Source organism: Lepidochelys kempii, chromosome 3 (genome assembly GCF_965140265.1).
Source record: "Lepidochelys kempii isolate rLepKem1 chromosome 3, rLepKem1.hap2, whole genome shotgun sequence".
NCBI classification, from domain to species: Eukaryota; Metazoa; Chordata; order Testudines; family Cheloniidae; genus Lepidochelys; species Lepidochelys kempii.
Genome location: NC_133258.1, coordinates 35568790 through 35586438, shown reverse-complemented (window position 1 = coordinate 35586438; position 17649 = coordinate 35568790). Strand labels below are relative to the sequence as shown.

General features: G+C 45.6%; 2 protein-coding genes across 6 annotated transcripts in view; one reads left to right on the top strand and one right to left on the bottom strand.

Moving 5' to 3' along the window:
• EIPR1 (EARP complex and GARP complex interacting protein 1) overlaps positions 1-13029 on the bottom strand; it is a 167500-nt gene extending 154471 nt beyond the window's left edge. The window contains exons 1-3 of one of the 2 annotated variants that reach the window (XM_073336099.1): positions 12823-13029; positions 5309-5395; positions 2730-2813 (exon numbers count right to left, since the gene is read on the bottom strand). In XM_073336099.1, coding sequence (XP_073192200.1) covers positions 2730-2813; positions 5309-5326 — 102 coding nt within the window. In that variant the 5' untranslated portion in view covers positions 5327-5395; positions 12823-13029. The remainder of the gene's footprint in view (positions 1-2729; positions 2814-5308; positions 5396-12822) is intronic. The other variant, XM_073336098.1, reaches the window with a different exon arrangement.
• TRAPPC12 (trafficking protein particle complex subunit 12) overlaps positions 13030-17649 on the top strand; it is an 85189-nt gene continuing 80569 nt past the window's right edge. For all 4 annotated transcript variants that reach the window (XR_012157933.1, XM_073336095.1, XM_073336096.1 and 1 more), the window contains exons 1-2: positions 13030-13137; positions 16252-17471. Coding sequence is in view for 3 of the 4 variants with exons in the window: in XM_073336095.1 (XP_073192196.1) it covers positions 16257-17471 (1215 nt within the window). In the remaining variant the exon portion in view is untranslated. The remainder of the gene's footprint in view (positions 13138-16251; positions 17472-17649) is intronic.

The following is a 17649-nucleotide window of genomic DNA, read 5'->3' as shown; positions in this document are numbered from 1 at the left end:
AGTATAAAACACCTTCACAGTCAATAGTTAATCTTCAGGCACTTCACTATCTGAGATATAACAATGAAAAAAAGTTTTGCTCCTTGGTTTTTTTTAAACTAAATTTTTTCTGTAAGTCATTTTCTTCTCCCTCTGCCAACCATAGCTTATAAAGATATATAACACTGCACCCAGACCTTTATACCTTGAACGGCTTCTCTTATTATTTATACACCATGTGCTTTCCCCTCTCCAAAACTCAGTTTCAGGTAGCTTTCCATTGCTAACTTCAGCTCCAGCACTATCTGTTCTCCCTTGCATGCTAGGTTATATTTAACAGGAGAAAAACAAAATAATCTGAATTTTGAAAATACTCTAGGAACATTGATCCCTTCCCTACATTTTCTATCGCAGGGGTGGGCAAACTATGGCCTGTGAGTCAGATCCAGCGCCTCAGGGCTTTGGATCCAGCCAGCGGGATTGCCAGCCCCGTGGCACCGCTGACCCCACACCAGGAATTGGCCGACACCACGTCTCTGCGGCCCCCATGGGAGCAGGGGCAGAGGGCTCTGCGTGCTGCTCTTGCTTGTGGGTACCTCCCCCGAAGCTCGGTTTGGCCAGGAACCGGAAACTGGGGCCAATGGAAGCTTCAGGGGAGGTACCCACAGGTAAAAGCAGCACACGGAGCCCTCTGCCTACCCTTCCTGAGGGGCTGCAGTGCCGGCTGCTTCCTGGAGCAGCGCAGGGCCAGGGCCAGGGCCAGGGCAGGCTCCCTGCCTGCCTGCCCTGGCCTCGGTGCGCGCCGCTGCCATCCCAGAGCCACTCCAGGTAAGCAGTGCTGGGCCGGAGCCCGCACCCCAAACCTCTCCTGCCCCTCGCACCCCAAACCCCTGTCCTGAGCCCCCTGCTGCACCCCAACCCCTGGCCCTGAGCCCCCTCCCACACTCTGCACCCCTCCCTGCACCACTGCCCTGAGCCCCCACCCCCTCGTGCACCCAACCCCCTTCCCTGAGCCCCCTCGTATGCCCTGCACCCCTCCTCTGCCCCAACCCCTTGCCCTGAGCCCCTTCCTGCATATGGCACCCGCTCCCACACCCCACACTCCCTCCCACACCCCAACCCCCTGCCCAAGCCCTACATTCATGGCTAATTTCCCCACCCAGATGTGGCCCTCAAGCCAAAAAGTTTGCCCACCCCTATTCTATCGTGTCTCCTCAGTCTCCCACTCTTGGTATGTTTTTATTTTTCCATCATATTCTCTGTCAATTGGAAGGAGTAAGCTTTTCAGGGCAAAGGTCTGGTTTTCATACTACAGAGTGCCAATGTGACTGTACGAACAAACAAGGTGAAACTGCTGTGTTTGCTATGCCATTATGGATGCTGTGTTCAGTGGTTAAACTGAGGTGGAAGGTGGTGGTACTGTTCCAACCATATGAACCACCAAAGTGAAACGCTGCTCACACTGGATTGTACAGCTTTTCAAAATATGATTGTGCATGCCCTCTGAACTCAGCTCCCCATTGACAGAGCTTGACTTTGTCCATGCGCTCTGCTAGGCTCCTTGGGCTCAGCTCCTTCTTGACTGGCTGGGGGGAGGGAGGGGAACATCTCTCAAACTCAACACCTACTAGTAGCACCAAAATGAGAAACAGAACATGAAAAACAAAACAGTTCATGTTGACATTTAAGTTACTACTGGGCATCTGAGACAAAACTTCACTAAGATGAATGGTGATGAGCTTCTGTTCCAGGCTCTCTCCTCTCTCTAAACATCTTTATGTCATTTATACCCTTCACATTTGAGTTTTCTTTGCAATCATAACAGCTAGAGATTGACTTTTAAAAAAAAAAAGGAAGCTGAGATTCTGGAGAATAAGATAGAAGTTTGAGAGAAGTGTCAGCACACTAAAGCACCATGCACCTCCTGAATCCAAGCTCTGTTTGTGTGCTAAAGGTATTAGTGAATAAATACTGTTTCTGAAACTATTCTAATGTGAAAAGTCAGTGACTGTACTAACACTATGGGTTTTTTAATCTAGTTTAGGGCTCCAGCCTGCCATTCAATATAAAGGCTTATCCTAAAGTTAATCTTATAAAAAGTCAGCTATTTTACTTTTACAAGGAAAGATTGGACAAAAAAGATGGCTGTGTATAGGCTGTACGTCACTGTAGCCTTTACTCCCTGCAGAAACACAGTGATGGAAGTTTTATGGATATTCACAGGCAAAAAATGAAGTTTTTCTACAGCTCTATTCCCATGAGCCTATTACCTACACATACATGTCTTTAAGGAGTTCCACTGAAGTAAATCATGAGGGCCTAACTACAATTTCAAAATGGAAAGCAGGATTTTATTTTAATTGGGTTATCTGTTCTGCAGTTTAAACTGGTTCTACAAAATCAAAAGCAGAACTTAGTAATAGAACTGGTCAAATAATATTTGTTAAATAACTCATTTGATTCATTTGTAATTTCTCTCAAATAAGTTATGATAAACATTTTTAATTAATTATTCACCAGTCTTAGAAAATGGGGCGACTATGAAATTATATTAACCTTTAAAAAAAAAAAAAAAGACTTCTCATTCACCTAACTAGTTATCAAAATGTGTACATTTTGTTCACATAATACATTTTTTAAAATAAAGCATCTAATGCTCAAACTTGGCAGGAAAGTGAAGTAATAGACCAGTAAAAAAAGTTAAAGAATATTCCTGATACTTAACATGTATTATTCTGACAAAAGTTTACCTGATTATCATATTTGAGAGACTGTGTCCCAACCAAAAATCGAATGGCATCTGTTTCTGCTATCTGGGGTGTTAAAGCACGTGCCTAGCAAAAAAGAAAACCATTATAAAAATACAATGCAATACATTATTGATAATTTGTGAAAATCTTGGAACATAAAAGACATCCCAGTTGATCACCTTGAGCACCAAACTTTTACACTGCATCTTTCTCCTGAACTTTATCTGTATTTAGGCTATTTATCTAAGTTTTCTAGTGTAAGGATTGCTTCTCACATCTGTAAAGTACCTACTATACTCTCAGTGCTAAATAAATATGGACATATTTATTTATTTTTAAAAACCACGATTCAATGTTAAGGATTTCTCCCAAATTAATTATTCTTAATGAACCCAGAATCATGGAACATGGGAAGGACGCAGAAGTGGCTGCAAAAATACTTAAGCCGGCTGCAATGACAAAGGGCATTCTTGGACAAATTATTCAAAATAAATATTTTACACCTTTAAGTAAGATCCGGGAACTCACACAAAGTCACCAATTCATTCTTTTCCCTACTATTCATAGGAGAGAGCAAGCTAGAAGGAAAGAAGTTCTTGGTCCTCCTTGCTTTTTAACATTAAGCCACTGAAGCTAAATCCTACAAGAATGACCAAAATGGAAATTATCACCCTCCACCTACTGATAAAAAAGGCACAGCACTGACAGTGATAATACAGCCTTTCCCGCCCTACCTCGCCATTTGCTTCCACCCTGTCCCCAAAGGACCTCCTCTCAGCGGTAGAGGATATTTCAGTCTTTGGCCAGTTTGCTAAAGAGACCAATAAGATGCTATAATATAACGTCAGATAACTTTGGAATTCACATCCCCACTTGCTCTTAAATATCCCAAATCTGTAGATACTCCAGGCAAAGCCAATATTTTTAAGCAGGCATTTTGGAAGGACTGAGGTAGCCAGTAGCTCTGCCCACCTCCACTACAACCATTCTTTTTGGCTGACGTAGTTAAATGCTGGGTGATTAGGTCCAGTTTTGTTTTACTATAGCCTTATTGATTAGGAATCAATTTTTAATTGATTTAGAGAGACACGTATTTTAGGAGTATTATTATTTTATTTATTTCATTTTAACCACAAGTTAATTACAGAATAGTATTTTGGAAAAACCCACTTAGATCTTCATTGAATAAAACAAGCAGTCCAACCATCTGTTTAGGGGGTTCTGATCAGACTGGACCTCGAGTTCAGAATTCATTCTGGAACATCACTGAACAGATAAACATTTCAGATGCTAGACTGAATACTGATTTTAATGAAAAACTACATTTTCTACTTTAGATTTAAATCTGACATGGGTAACAAGTGAAATGAGTTTACAGGTCAAAAACTAGTACACAGTGAGCATTTAAACAAATCATAAAGTGAGTAGAAATTTTGATTCAACTGACGGTTTATTCTCAGGACATGCTAAAATCTGAAATAATAGAAAAGAATCACTATGGATTTACAATGGCAGATCTATGCAATGAAACTTACATCGCATCTATCTGCATTGCGTCTATACAGAGCCAGCGTTGCTAGTCTGTAGTGTTCGGTGACAGCAAGAAAATTCACCAAAAAGCTTTTAATTTTTATAAAAATGTATATTGTGGATTTCCCCCCAGCCATGGTGAGAACTTCTCTTCATTCCAAATCCCCTGCCAAGTTCTTTTCACGAAAGCACCACTAGAAACAACCCAGTCATTACAAACCTTCTTCAATCAAATAGACTTCAGTTGTTTAACAAGTGGAGTAGAACAAAACAACAACAACAAAAGATCTCCTGGGTCTTTCATGGAATAAAGAAATACTGGTAAGAACTTTGTTCCCTCCTCTTTAAAGAGCCTCTTTTTAAAAGCAGTTTAGACTCAAGGTGCACTTTAAAAAAAAGGGGGGGGGAATGTCACCATATGCTGACATTTGTCTATCAACTTTTTCTTCTTCCTCCCCCTCCAAAAAAAAATTAAAAATGGGAATTGTATTTTTCCCCACTCTGTTGAAAAATATGAAAAGTTTGGGTTAAATATCTGAAATTGTAATACATTTCAAAATAAAGAACTGACTTCCTACATGTTATCCTTATTCAAAGGATGGAAAAATGCATTTGTGTTTATCAGATTCAGATCTGTCAATAGGGGCTTACCAGTATCTGAGACAGTTTCATTCTTAATACGGATAATGGACCTTCAGATGGCCCATCCACAAGTATGCAAATCTGTTATTTTTTATAGTGTCTACTCAGGCAAGTTGATTCAGAGAAAGTCACAATGGCAAAACAAACAGCTATTGGTGTGCAGAAATTACTGCCTACCATGCTGACCAGTACTGCCTCTTGTTTAATTGTACTTCCTTGTTTGTGTATATCCACCTGTTGTCTTCCGTCTTAGACCTAAATTGTAAGCTCCTTGGGGCAGGGACTGTCTTTTTGTTCTGTGTTTGTACAGCACCTAGCACAATGGGGTCCTGATCCATAATTAGGGCTCCTCAGTGCTATAGTAATACAAATAAACAAACAATAATTTCAACAGGTGATAGACGTACTTCAGATGGACAGAACATGTGGTCAATGTATAGGAGAGTAGTACTTCAAGCTTTGGCAACTGGTTGTTTAAGCTCTCCTCCCCGACCCTAATGATAAGCGTTGGTATTGAGTCACTGTGCACTGCTGCTGTCCTCCTCCATTTGAAGCATGCACAGCCTAATTCACCAGAAAGCTTGAGATACAGAAAACCTCAGCCCCAATATCCACAATTGAATAGGTATAGGTATACCCTAGTTAATACTGAAATACAATGGTTATACTGAAAAGCATATGAACCACAGAGACGTAATCTAGTCAAGTGAATAAAATGAACTGGCATTTTCATTTACTGCATCCTAAAGCAGTTTATAGAGCCATGAATTACATAGCTGGAGAGGAATAACCATACGCATGCAAAAAAAAGGGTCTATAATGCATCATCTGTTTCCAAGGTAGTGAAACTATCATACTTTTAGTAGCAGCAGTAGCAGCTCTGAATCAATTTAAAACAAACCTTCCACCCCTCCACTACAGCAAAAAAGGAGACAAAATATTACTTCAAGAAAACAGTCATGGGATAAGAGGGAAAGTCTGCTCATGGATCAGTAACTGGTTAAAAGATAGGAAACAAAGGGTAGGAATAAAAGGTCAGTTTTCACAGTTGAGAGAGGTAAACAACAGGGTTCCCCAAGGATCTGTACTGGGACCAGTGCTGTTCAACATAATCATAAATGATGTGGGAAAAGGGATAAACAGTGAGGTGCCAAAGTTTGCAGACCATACAAAATTACTGAAGACAGTTAGATCCGAAGATGACTGTGAAAAATTACAAAGGGATCTCACAAAACTAGATGACTGGACAACAAAATGGCAGATGAAATTCAATGTTGATAAATGCAAAGTAATGCACACTGGAAAATGTAATCCCAACTACACAGACAAAATGATGGGGTCTAAATTAACTGTTACCACTCAAGAACGAGATCTTGGAGTCATTGTGGATAGTTGTCTGAAAACATCCAGTCTGTGGCTGTGAACAGCTCTGAGTTACCGAGTGTTTTTTCTCTGATGGAACTGACACTATTTGTCATGAAACTGTCATCTGACATTCTTCTCATCTGGGGCCTTTGACACATTCAGCCGATGTCAAACAGCTTGGTTTGGCATGCAAGTGGTCAGCTTAGGGCTAGTGGTTGCTGAACTGCGCAGACTAATCAAATTCCAGCATTTCCAGTTTGAGTGAGTGATATCTAGATTCTGAGTCATCTCGTGCCATCATGCCCATCTAGTAGCACCCAGTAACTCAATTAGATGGGTCAGTTACATTTGGATCACCAGAGGATTCATATTGAACGGAGAAGTTGAGCATATTTATCATCAAGGCACAGTGTGTAGACTAGATTATAGCCATGCTTAATGGATGCGTAGGCAGCTTTGAAGATGGCTTCTCAGAAATGACTGAAAGCTACATCGACGGGGAAGATGCGTGATGGTACAGAGACAAGACCTTATTCTAAAGCATCTGTGTACTTCTTTCAGTCTGCATTTCTGAAATTCCATCTTGGTTTGTTAAAGATTCTAATGATTGGGAGCTGTAGGCCAATGTGAATAATAGAAGGTCTGTGTTGGTTGTGTGGGAATCTTCCAAGACCAGACATAATGCAGGTTGGGAGTGACCATCCACAGATAACACCCAGCACAAATCAGGAGAGTATTCACAAGATCATCTGGCTTAGCAGAAAGTGCCTCTCTGCTTTGCATCATGGAGGAGGGCAAGATCATTGTTAGATGCCCACTCCACCAGTTGGTCCCCATTAGCATCTGATGCCCCAAGTATCCCCAGTCAGGATGGTGACTGTTGAAGTCAGCAACATAGACTGCTGCGTGAGATAGTCTTGACAGAACTTTCTGGTCCCAATTAAAATACGGTGGCTTGTCAACATTTGTGATCTGGAAACTTTCCACCTGAGTCACAGAAACTAGTAGATGTAAGCTCAGTGGCATCTGAGATGTTTGAACAGATCAGCAATGGATCAGCATCTGACCTCTGTGGCAATGGATCAACATTCTTATTGCTCTCCCTGTGAATACTCAGTTCATACTTGGGAAACTGATGACCTAACCAGCAGACCACACTGAAAGTCCTTTCTAGGGCCGAATATCGATCACCTGCCAGATGACATTCTTGATGCAATTCCTTCCTCCAACATTTGACCCATCAGGCTAGCCCTGAGTACTGCAACTCAACATTGCAGGATTGTCAGTAGCCAAATGGAGCAGCAGCAGCGATTTATCCTGTTGTCACAACAATGACATCATCTGCCTGCACGAGATGCACACTTCCACTGCAGAAACTGGGACTAGACAGCTGGGGATGGATCACTTGATAGCTGCCCTATTTTGTTCATTCCCTCTCAAGCATCTGGCATCAGCCACTATTAGAAGATAGGATACTGGGATAGATGGACCATTTGTCTGACCCAGCATGACCATTCTTAGTTCTTATCACATTGGTGACTCATATTCAATTTGTGATTCACTTTTAAGCCTTATCCTTTTCAACACTACTGCTGCTTAGGCAGTTTTCCCCCATTTTGTAGTTGTATGTTTGATTTTTGCTTTCGAGATGTAGCACTTTGCACTTGTCTTTATTAAATTTCATGTTGTTGATTTCAGAGTAATTTTCCAATTCGTCAAGGTCACTCTGAAATCTAATCCTGCCCTCCAAAGTGCTTGCATCCCCTCCCAGCTTGGTGTCATCTGCAGATTTTAGAAGCATACTGTCTGTTCCATTATCCAAGTGATTAATGAAAATATTGAACAGTACTGAACCTAGAACAAATCTCTGCAGGATCCCACTAGATATATCCCCAAGTCTGACAGCAAATCATTGATGATTATTCTGTCAACCAATTTTGCACTCTTCTTATGGAAATTTCATCAAGATCACATTTCCCTAATTTGTAGAGCTGTGTCAAAAGCATTACTAAAAATCAAGATATACCACATCTACAATCTCCGTCTATTCTCTAGGACAGTAACTGTGTGAAAGAAGAAAATTTGGTTGACTTGGCATGATTTGTTCCTGACAAATACGTTGGCTATGATTATTATTACCCTATTATCCTCTAGTTGCTTACAAATGATTATTTAATAATTTGTTCCAGTATCTTTCCAGGTATTGAAGTTAGGCTGTCTGGTCTATAATTCCCCAGCTCCTCTTTGTTCCCATTTTTAAAAATAGGTGCTATGTTTTTCCTTCTCCAGTCCTCTGAGACCTCATCCATCGTCCATGAGCTTGCAAAGATAATCACTGACATTTCTGACATAGCTTCAGCTAGGTCCTTCAGTACCCTAGGATGAATTTCATCAGGCTCTGACTACTTGAATACATCTAACTTATCTACATGTACTCTAACTTGTTCTTTCCCTATTTTGGCTTGTATTCTTTCCTCCTTGTTGTCAATATTAATTGTGTTAAACATCTGGTCACCATCAACTTTTTTAGCGAAGACTGAAGGAAAATAGGCATTAAACACCTCTGCCTTCTTGATGTCACCTATTATTACCTCTCCTTCCCTGCTACATACTGGACCTACACTTTCCTTTGTCTTTCTCTTGCGCCTAAGATATTTACAAAACCTCTTCTTACTGCCTTTTATGCCCCTTTCTAGGTTTAACTTATTTTGTGCCTTAGCCTTTCTGATTTTGTTCCTACATGCTTGTGCTATTCTTTTGTACTCATCCTTAGAAATATGACCATTCAGTGTTCACTCTAATTTTTCCCACACATGCATGGAATGAATTTTGTTGTGTGTCACACATCACCTCCAAATTGGTGCACGTAAGAAAATGTATGTGTTGGGAGTGAGGCTGAGGGGTTCAGAGTGTGGGAGGGGGCTCAGGACCGGGGCAGAGGGTTGGGGTGCAGGAGTGTGAGGGCTACAGCTGGGGCTGCGGGTTCTGGGGTGGGGCCAGGGATGAAGGGTTTGGGGTGCAGGCTGCCCCAGGGCTATGGCAGAGGACTCGCCCCAGCTCTCTTTCCCCGCCGCGGCAGCTCAGGTCCTGGACTGAAGGGTTGGGGTGCGGGCTCTGCGGTGAGGCCAGGGATGAGGGGTTTGGGTGCAGGCTGCCCCGGGGCTACTATGGGGAGAGAAGACTCCCCCCAGCTCTCTCTCCACAGCAGCAGCATCTGGGCGGAGCCCTAGCCGTGGCAGGTTGGGGACCAGGCTGAGTTGGGGCCGGGGCACCTATCCTCCAACTATGCCGGGCGAGGCGCGCCTGTCCCCCCATTCGTGGCAGATCCACCGGGGTTGGGTTTCCCAAGTGCCTGCATAGCGCTTAATAGACTGCTGCTCGGCCACGCAGCTTACAGGGAATTTAGGACCATGCTTCCACTTTTGTTGGATTTCTTTTTGATTTTCAAGTCATTGAAGACCTCCTGATGGACCACACACCGCCATTCACCCAGCAAACAAGCAGCAGACATATAGTGATCCAAGGAGATCCATTCGCCACATACTCCAGTTTAGATGATCAACCTTCCCAGATGTAGTCCTGGACTAATGAAACCTGATCGGGTCTCTCAGGCTGGGACTCCCCAGGGATGAGCTACAGGAAATTTAGAAGAAAGAAAAGTTGCCTCAGGTGTAGCTTCACTCCAGAGACATCTTCATCTGCAAGCCTTCCATCCACCCTCAAATCTACTACTTAGGATATACGCACCTTCTGCTTCCATCTCCACACAAAACATGCAAATATCCAAGCACAGAAAACACAAAACACCATCATATTTTCTTCACAGCATCATCCAAACAACACTACTACAAACATACAAACAACAACTTCCCAATATGGAAAACACTAGTACAAGCTTTTTCTACATAAACAATTTCCTCCATTTAAAAATCAAACACACAAACAAGATTAGCTAAAAATCTACACCACACACAAACACCCCCCTAACTATATACTACAATCCAACATACCAAACAGCCAAAAAATATCCATTTCTATTCTATCCGCTCTGTGTATTTGGGGATTAAAAACTGTACATTTTACATAAATATGTAAAGAAGAGGTGTCATATAGGTAAAATAAAAGAGAACGCAAGCTTTGGTTGAATTTGATGAATGGTAATGTATTACAAGATGTATTTCAGTCTTCTTCATGAGCCATACAGGCTGCCTGCCCTGCAACAACGAGCCAGGAGTCTCCCCACTCTGCAGGAGAGAGAAGCAACCAAGAGCATATACTTTCAAAAATTTTTGGCATTTCTCTTCCCCTGCCCAGACCGAGGCCAAGTGTTCTCCGTGAGTGCACTGTAAGGAGGCCACTCAGGATGAGCCAGGGCTACGAAGGAGGTTGACTGGGGTGAAACTGGAACTTACAAATTCTATTCTTTTGACTATTTGTCCATAGCTCTATAGCAGTTAATCTATCCTGTCTATTAGATTGTAAGCTCTTCAGCACAGGGACTACTCTATACTACGTCTGTACACGGTCTTGCATAATGCTCCCCACCTCCATCTCCCTCCCCATTCTAGCTAGGGCACTCAAGCACTAAAGAATACAAATAAATAAAACTAACAAGAGATACAGAACACTGGTTATTGAATAAAAGAGGCCACAGCGCTTCGTACGTATCTGACATATCTTCCTACTGTTCGTCTATCCTCCCAAATATGGCACAACTCAAGTCATGCTGCACAAGCAGTTCCCTCCTCCCTGAACTACTAGCTCAGAGGTGGGCATACTACGGCCTGCGGGCCGCACCCGGCCAGCAGGACCCTCCTGCCCAGCCCCTGAGCTCCTGGCTAGGGAGACTAGGCCCCCAGGCCTTCCCCTGCTTTCCGTCCTCCCTCACCAGGCAGCAAGCACCTGCTGCTCTGAGCTGCATGGTAACTGGGCAGGGGGGTTGGATAAGGAGCACGGGGTCCCAGGGAGCAGGGGCGGGCAGGCAGTCAGGGGGCAGTTGGATGGGGCAGATGTTCTGGGGGGAGGCGGAGGGTGGTCAGGGGATGGGGAACAGGGGGTTTGGATGGGGGGGTCCCATGGGGGGCAGTTAGGGGCAGTGGGTCCCAGGAGGGGGCAGTCAGGGGACAAGAAGCAGGAGGGGCTGGATTGGTCAGCAGTTGGGGGGGGGCAGTCAGTGGGCAGGAAGTGCAAGGAGGCAGATGGGGGTAAGGAGGCCAGGCTGTTTGCGGAGGTACAGCCTTCCCAGCCCTCCACAGTTTCGCACCCTGATGTGACCCTCGAGTCAAAAAGTTTGCCCACCCCATACTAACTCCTCTTGCCCACAGGCTGTTAGGCACCTTAACAAGTGGTTGTTATGTTACATATGAAAGCAGGCAAGGGTCAGAATTAAGGCTGTCGCATAAACACATTTCGGGGCTCAGGAAGAACCCCTGATCATCAGCTATGTCGGGGGGATGCTGTAGAGAGTCTGATCACCTTGCCTAGTATCAGCTGCCCCCAGCGCCTGCTGCTCTGCAAGGGGCTGTCCCCTTCCACTGCCCACCACGCTGCCCCCTGAAAAGCCCTGTCACACACCCCAAGTAGGCAATGGCCACCCCCCCCCGGCCAGCAACAGCCCCCCCTCCAACACCGCCCCCCCCGGCCAGCAACAGCCCCCCTCCAACACAGCCCCCCCCCGGCCAGCAACAGCCCCCTTCCAACACCGCTCTCCCCCCCCCGGCCAGCAACAGCCCCCTTCCAACACCGCTCCCCCCCCGGCCAGCAACAGCCCCCCTCCAACACCGCTCCCCCCCCCCGGCCAGCAACAGCCCCCCTCCAACACCGCTCCCCCCCCCCCGGCCAGCAACAGCCCCCCTCCAACACCGCTCCCCCCCCCCGGCCAGCAACAGCCCCCTTCCAACACCGCTCCCCCCCCGGCCAGCAACAGCCCCCCTCCAACACCGCTCCCCCCCCCCCGGCCAGCAACAGCCCCCCTCCAACACCGCTCCCGCCCCCCGGCCAGCAACAGCCCCCCTTCCAACACCGCTCCCCCCCCCCGGCCAGCAACAGCCCCCCTCCAACACCGCTCCCCCCCCCCCCGGCCAGCAACAGCCCCCTTCCAACACCGCTCCCCCCCCCCGGCCAGCAACAGCCCCCTTCCAACACCGCTCCCCCCCCCCCCCGGCCAGCAACAGCCCCCCTCCAACACCGCCCCCCCCGGCCAGCAACAGCCCCCTTCCAAAACCGCTCCTCCCCCCGGCCAGCAACAGCCCCCTTCCAACACCGCTCCTCCCCCCGGCCAGCAACAGCCCCCTTCCAACACCGCTCCTCCCCCCGGCCAGCAACAGCCCCCTTCCAACACCGCTCCCCCCCCCGGCCAGCAACAGCCCCCTTCCAACACCGCCCCCCCCCCCGGCCAGCAACAGCCCCCGCCCCGCAGGCTCCCCTCCAACACCACCACCCCCGGCGATCAACAGCCACCTCCACGTGCTCCCTTCCAACACCGCCCCCCGGCGGGTAGTAGCTCCCCCCCCCCAACCTCTCTCTCCTAGGGTCTCCTCTCCCCCCTCACGCGCACCTGGAACTCCAGCCCATAGATCACCGGCGCGTCATCCTCCATAGCCTCCCCACGGCTGCGCCCGCAAGGCCCCCCGTCTCGCCCAACAGCCGCACAGCCCTTTCCCCGAGCTTGAGCCGGCCCCCCTCTTTCACGCGTTACTCGCTAGCCCAGGGGGCTTTCTGAGCCACTGCGGCATCCGTTGCTCTCCCCTTCCGGGTGATGTGAAGGAGACGCAGGCGCCGTAGAGACCGGTACCCGGTTGTGAGCGCAGGCGTAGTCGCTGCTGGAGCCGTCGGGCGGCGGCGGCGCAAGGCTGCTGCGGGCGCTAAGCAGGTGAGGGTCAGGGCCGTCGGTAGCAGGGAGCGGGCGGGGCAGCCTGGCGTGGGGCAGGCAGCGAGCGGGCCTGGGGTTCCCTAGCGTGGAGCTGGCCGGGCAGGGGTGCGCCGGGGTCCCCGTTTGGGGTGAGGCGGCAGCAGAGGTGCCTCCCCGAGGGGCTGTCACGTGTGCCACGACCTGCCGTGGATGTGCAGGGTCTGGCTGCCGCACGCAGAGCAAAATCTTTCCCCCCGCGGGGGGGGTCGTGGGACCTGCCTGAAAGTGAACCGCAGTGAGAGGCCCTTGACCCCCCCCCCCTCTCCCGAGGGGTTGGGACCCTTCCCTTCCCCTGTTAGACAGTGGCCACGTTCTTCCCCTGCACCCAGCACCGTGCTACCCGGGAGCAGTAACCAGACTCTGTGCTGTCGCCCTGCTTCAACCCCGCTGCCTGCGGATCTTCAGCCCTGTCTGCGGTACCTACCAGGGCGTTTCAAACCCACTCGCTCTACCCATGGGAGATAGTGGGTACTGACTGGCCAGGCCAAAGGTTTAGCCTGGTGAATTAGCGCAGATGCCTATGAAGACTCAAACGTGGAATTCCATGGTAAAGCTGTGAGCATACGTCAGGGGTAGGCAAATTTTTTGGCCTGAGGGCCACATCGGGATGCAAAACTGTGTGGAAGGCCGGGCACTCACCCCACAGTGCCTGCAGCTCCTGGACTGTGGCAGGGCTTGGCTCTCTGTTCTGGGCTTTGCAATCTCCAAGTTGCAGCGCAGCTCAGGTTTGGCGCTGCCCCCTTCACTGGACCAAGTTTGAGTGAGCGGAGTTGTGACCTGGCTCATGGGGTTGCAGTGCCACTCTAAACTTTGGCCTACCCAGATGCTTGTCATCCTGATGGCTGGGTTAAACCTGCGTGGCACTGGGACTGCAGAGGTTGAAGTGCCTGGACCAGGGAGGTGAGCCCCGCCAGCCCCATGGGACAGGAGCTGCTATGTGACCCTTTGAAATATTCAGGCAACCCAGTTTTTGGTCCCGACCCACAAGTTGAGTAATCCAGTTAGAGACGACAAAGGAAGAGAATGAGCTTCTCACAGAGCAGGCTAAAAGTATTTTCAATGAGTATAACTGGTAGAAACTTTTCATTGCGATTTTAGAATAGCTTTGGCCCATCCTGCAATGAGACCTATTCCTGTGCCTGTGCAAAGCACTGTTGTTTTCGGTGGGATTCTGCATGGATTCAGTACCAGGCTAGCTATAGTTTTATATATAAAAAGAGAAGCCTTCACTTCATCAAAATAAAAAAAAAAATGTAATCATTACTTAGTCTGAGATGAGAAGCAAATTAGAAGCCTCCAAGGTTAAAGAAATAAATTCATCTCCCAGAAAAATTTGCTGCTTTCTCCAAACCTGCATAGGTTTTAAAATATGGGAAAATATAGCTTTTTTGTTTGTTTAAGTTTTTCACAATCAAAGGGTAATAGGTCAAAGGTAAAATAGAGTGTATTTACTGAATTTTGCCAGAAGCAGTGATGGAGAACCCCATTTGGGGGTATCCAAAGTTTAGATGTTAAAAAGAGAGGTTTAAAAATGCCAGTTAGATTTAATGACAGGTTTCAGAATAGCAGCCATGTTAGTCTGTATCCGCAAAAAGAACAGGAGTACTTGTGGCATGTTAGAGACTAACAAATTTATTAGAGCATAAGCTTTCGTGGGCTACAGCCCAGTTCATCGGATGCATAGAATGAAACATATAGTAAGAAGATATATAGATAGATATAGATACAGAGAAGGTGGAAGTTGCCATACAAACTGTAAGTGGCTAATTAATTAAGATGAGCTATTATCAGCAGGAGAAAAAAAAACTTTTGAAATTTGAGAGGCAAACTCCTAGACTTGAACAAAAATTTCAGAAATCTTAAGATGCGTAATCCTGTCTTTCTGTGGGTCCCAGAACTATTTTTAGTGGAATCAGTAGCAAAATGCCCACTGTCTTCAGTGGGAGCAGGATCAGGTGCTTATTGGTTTTCTCCTTTCCCCTATACCCAAACACGTTTATTATTTATTATCATTAATATTTATATTCCAGTAATGCCTAAAGGCCTCAGCTTAAGCAAGTGTAGTAGGCACTATACAATTTAATTCCCTTCCTTAAAAAGCTTATAGTGTAAAAGGAAAGAGATACAACAGGTGACTGACAGAAGCATAAAGCAGAGCGATAACAAAAATAGTGGTTGCGTGAACAATTTTTAGCCAATCAGTAGCAGTAATCACAATTCATCATCTGAATGCCACCTACCTAAATCATTATTGAATGAGTGACCAAGAAAAAGGAAAGTGTGAGCTATTAGTTTGTCAGGCAAGCAACCCCCCAAACTAGATCTTCCTGTCTCCGTTTTCCCTTTGGAAAGAATATTAACATTTTGTAGTTTAGATAAAACATTGTGAGGTACAGAGATGAATGAGAACCTGTATCAGGAGAGGTGGTGATGTTGAGAGAAGTTTTCTGAACAATCCAAAGGAAGTAAACCTAGAGGGCAATGAAGTCTAATAAGATGTTTTTGGTCAAATAGGGAAGAGGGACTCTTGCCATGGGAGAGAGTAAGCCTACATTTTTGGCCTGCTTTAGATGTACTATTTGATTCTTGCAGTATCAAAACCAAGGAGGATCAGAATAAGTAATTTTTAGCAGAAAGATATTTTTGTAAGAAAAAGACAATCTGGTCCATTTTTAGTGTTGATTTTTGGAGCTGCCTCTCAGCTAAGTATTTTGTAATATTATTTGTTTAACTGGAAGGAAATATTTATCAGCATAATGCTAAATATCTTTCTGGGGAGGCTGGAGTGGTTGAATGGGAGCGTGTGCACGCACACTCACACACCATTGCCTTCCTGAAATTTATAATGTTTTGAGACTCACAAGTTCATAGTGGCAAAAGGTAAATTTAAAACATTTTTGTGCCAAGTACGGAATAGCTGGCCAACAATGAAGTGACAAAAATAAATATTCTAATAATCAAATGACTACATAAAAAGTCCTTCTGTGCCTTTTTAATAAATACTCTTGAGTTTCAGAACAATGATTTAAATTGATCAATAAAATTAACTTCTGGAATATATTTCTCTTTCTTTAGTCACAATGGAAAATAATCAATGTAACGATGAGGATGCTAAGAAGAGCGTTTCAGATGAGGAGGCAAGTGGAAATGTAGTTCAGCAGAGGGCTCAGGAAGAACTTCTCTTCCATGAGGAAACCATTGATCTTGGTGGAGATGAATCTGAGTCTGAAGGGAATGAGACCATCTCAGAGGATTCCAATAACTTCATAGATAAACTTAATGAACACATGATGGAGAGTGTCATTATTTCTGATTCTCCAAACAATAGTGAAGATGACACCGGTGAACTTGGTTGCCTGCAGGAGATTGTGGAACAAATGGAAGTCAAGGACATTTGTACACCAGAAGAAGAATTGAATAAGGAAGAAGCCCTAGGTAATGACAGTGAAACTGAACATGAAGAAACACCTAAAGATATTTCTGATATTGGAACAGATGATCAGGCATCTTTAAAGGAAGAGTTGATTCAAGAAGCAGTGAAAGATGAACTGAAAGTGGGAAATGAAGCTCTAGGTGACTCAACACCAAGTAATATTGATGAAAGTAAATCTGAGGAGCCAATATCATCACCCCTTGCCAGCAAATCATCTCCTGAAGCTGAGCCTATCCCTGTATGCACCATTTTTAGTCAAGCAAACAATGTTAATGCTCAACCACAGTTGTTCATACATGATGGCTTTGAGCCTCAAATGGTGAAGTCTCCTAGTTTTAGTAGTGTACATGAGATTCCGGTGAAGTCTCATCCACAGGTGGTTCAACCAAGTCCTAGCCTAAGCACATTTTTTGGTGACCCTATTAACACTAATAATCTAGCTGCTGAGTTTTTTGATTCATTTACTACATCTACTTTTATTTCTGTCAGTAACCCTAATGCAGGTTCTTCAGTCCCAGAACAAATGTCATCTGTCAGTACAGTTGGAGACAATTCCAGTGACTCTGCTGACCCTACTTACTCTGTAGGAAATGAGAGATCTGAAGCAGGTAGTCCCCCTGCATCTTTAGAAATGTCACAATCTCCTAAACCATTTTCACAGATCCAAGCTGTTTTTGCTGGAAGTGATGACCCATTTGCCACAGCCTTGAATATGAGTGAATTAGATAGAAGAAATGATGCCTGGCTTCCCAGCGAGGAAACTAGAAAGGTTTTAATTTCAGTAGCCACTCAGCAATATAGTACTCTGTTTATAGACAAAGAGAATCTCACCATGCCTGGATTAAAGTTTGACAACATCCAGGTAAGAATCTATAGCTACATCCTACTTTTTGTTCGTATGTTAGGGCAATGAAATGGGATGACACATCTAGTGGTCTATTCTTTTTATTACCCTGTTTTACAGCCTGTGTTCATCTTATGTGTACTATTGCAGTCCTTATTAGAGCATTGAAGATGACTGACTGACCAGTCATTCATGA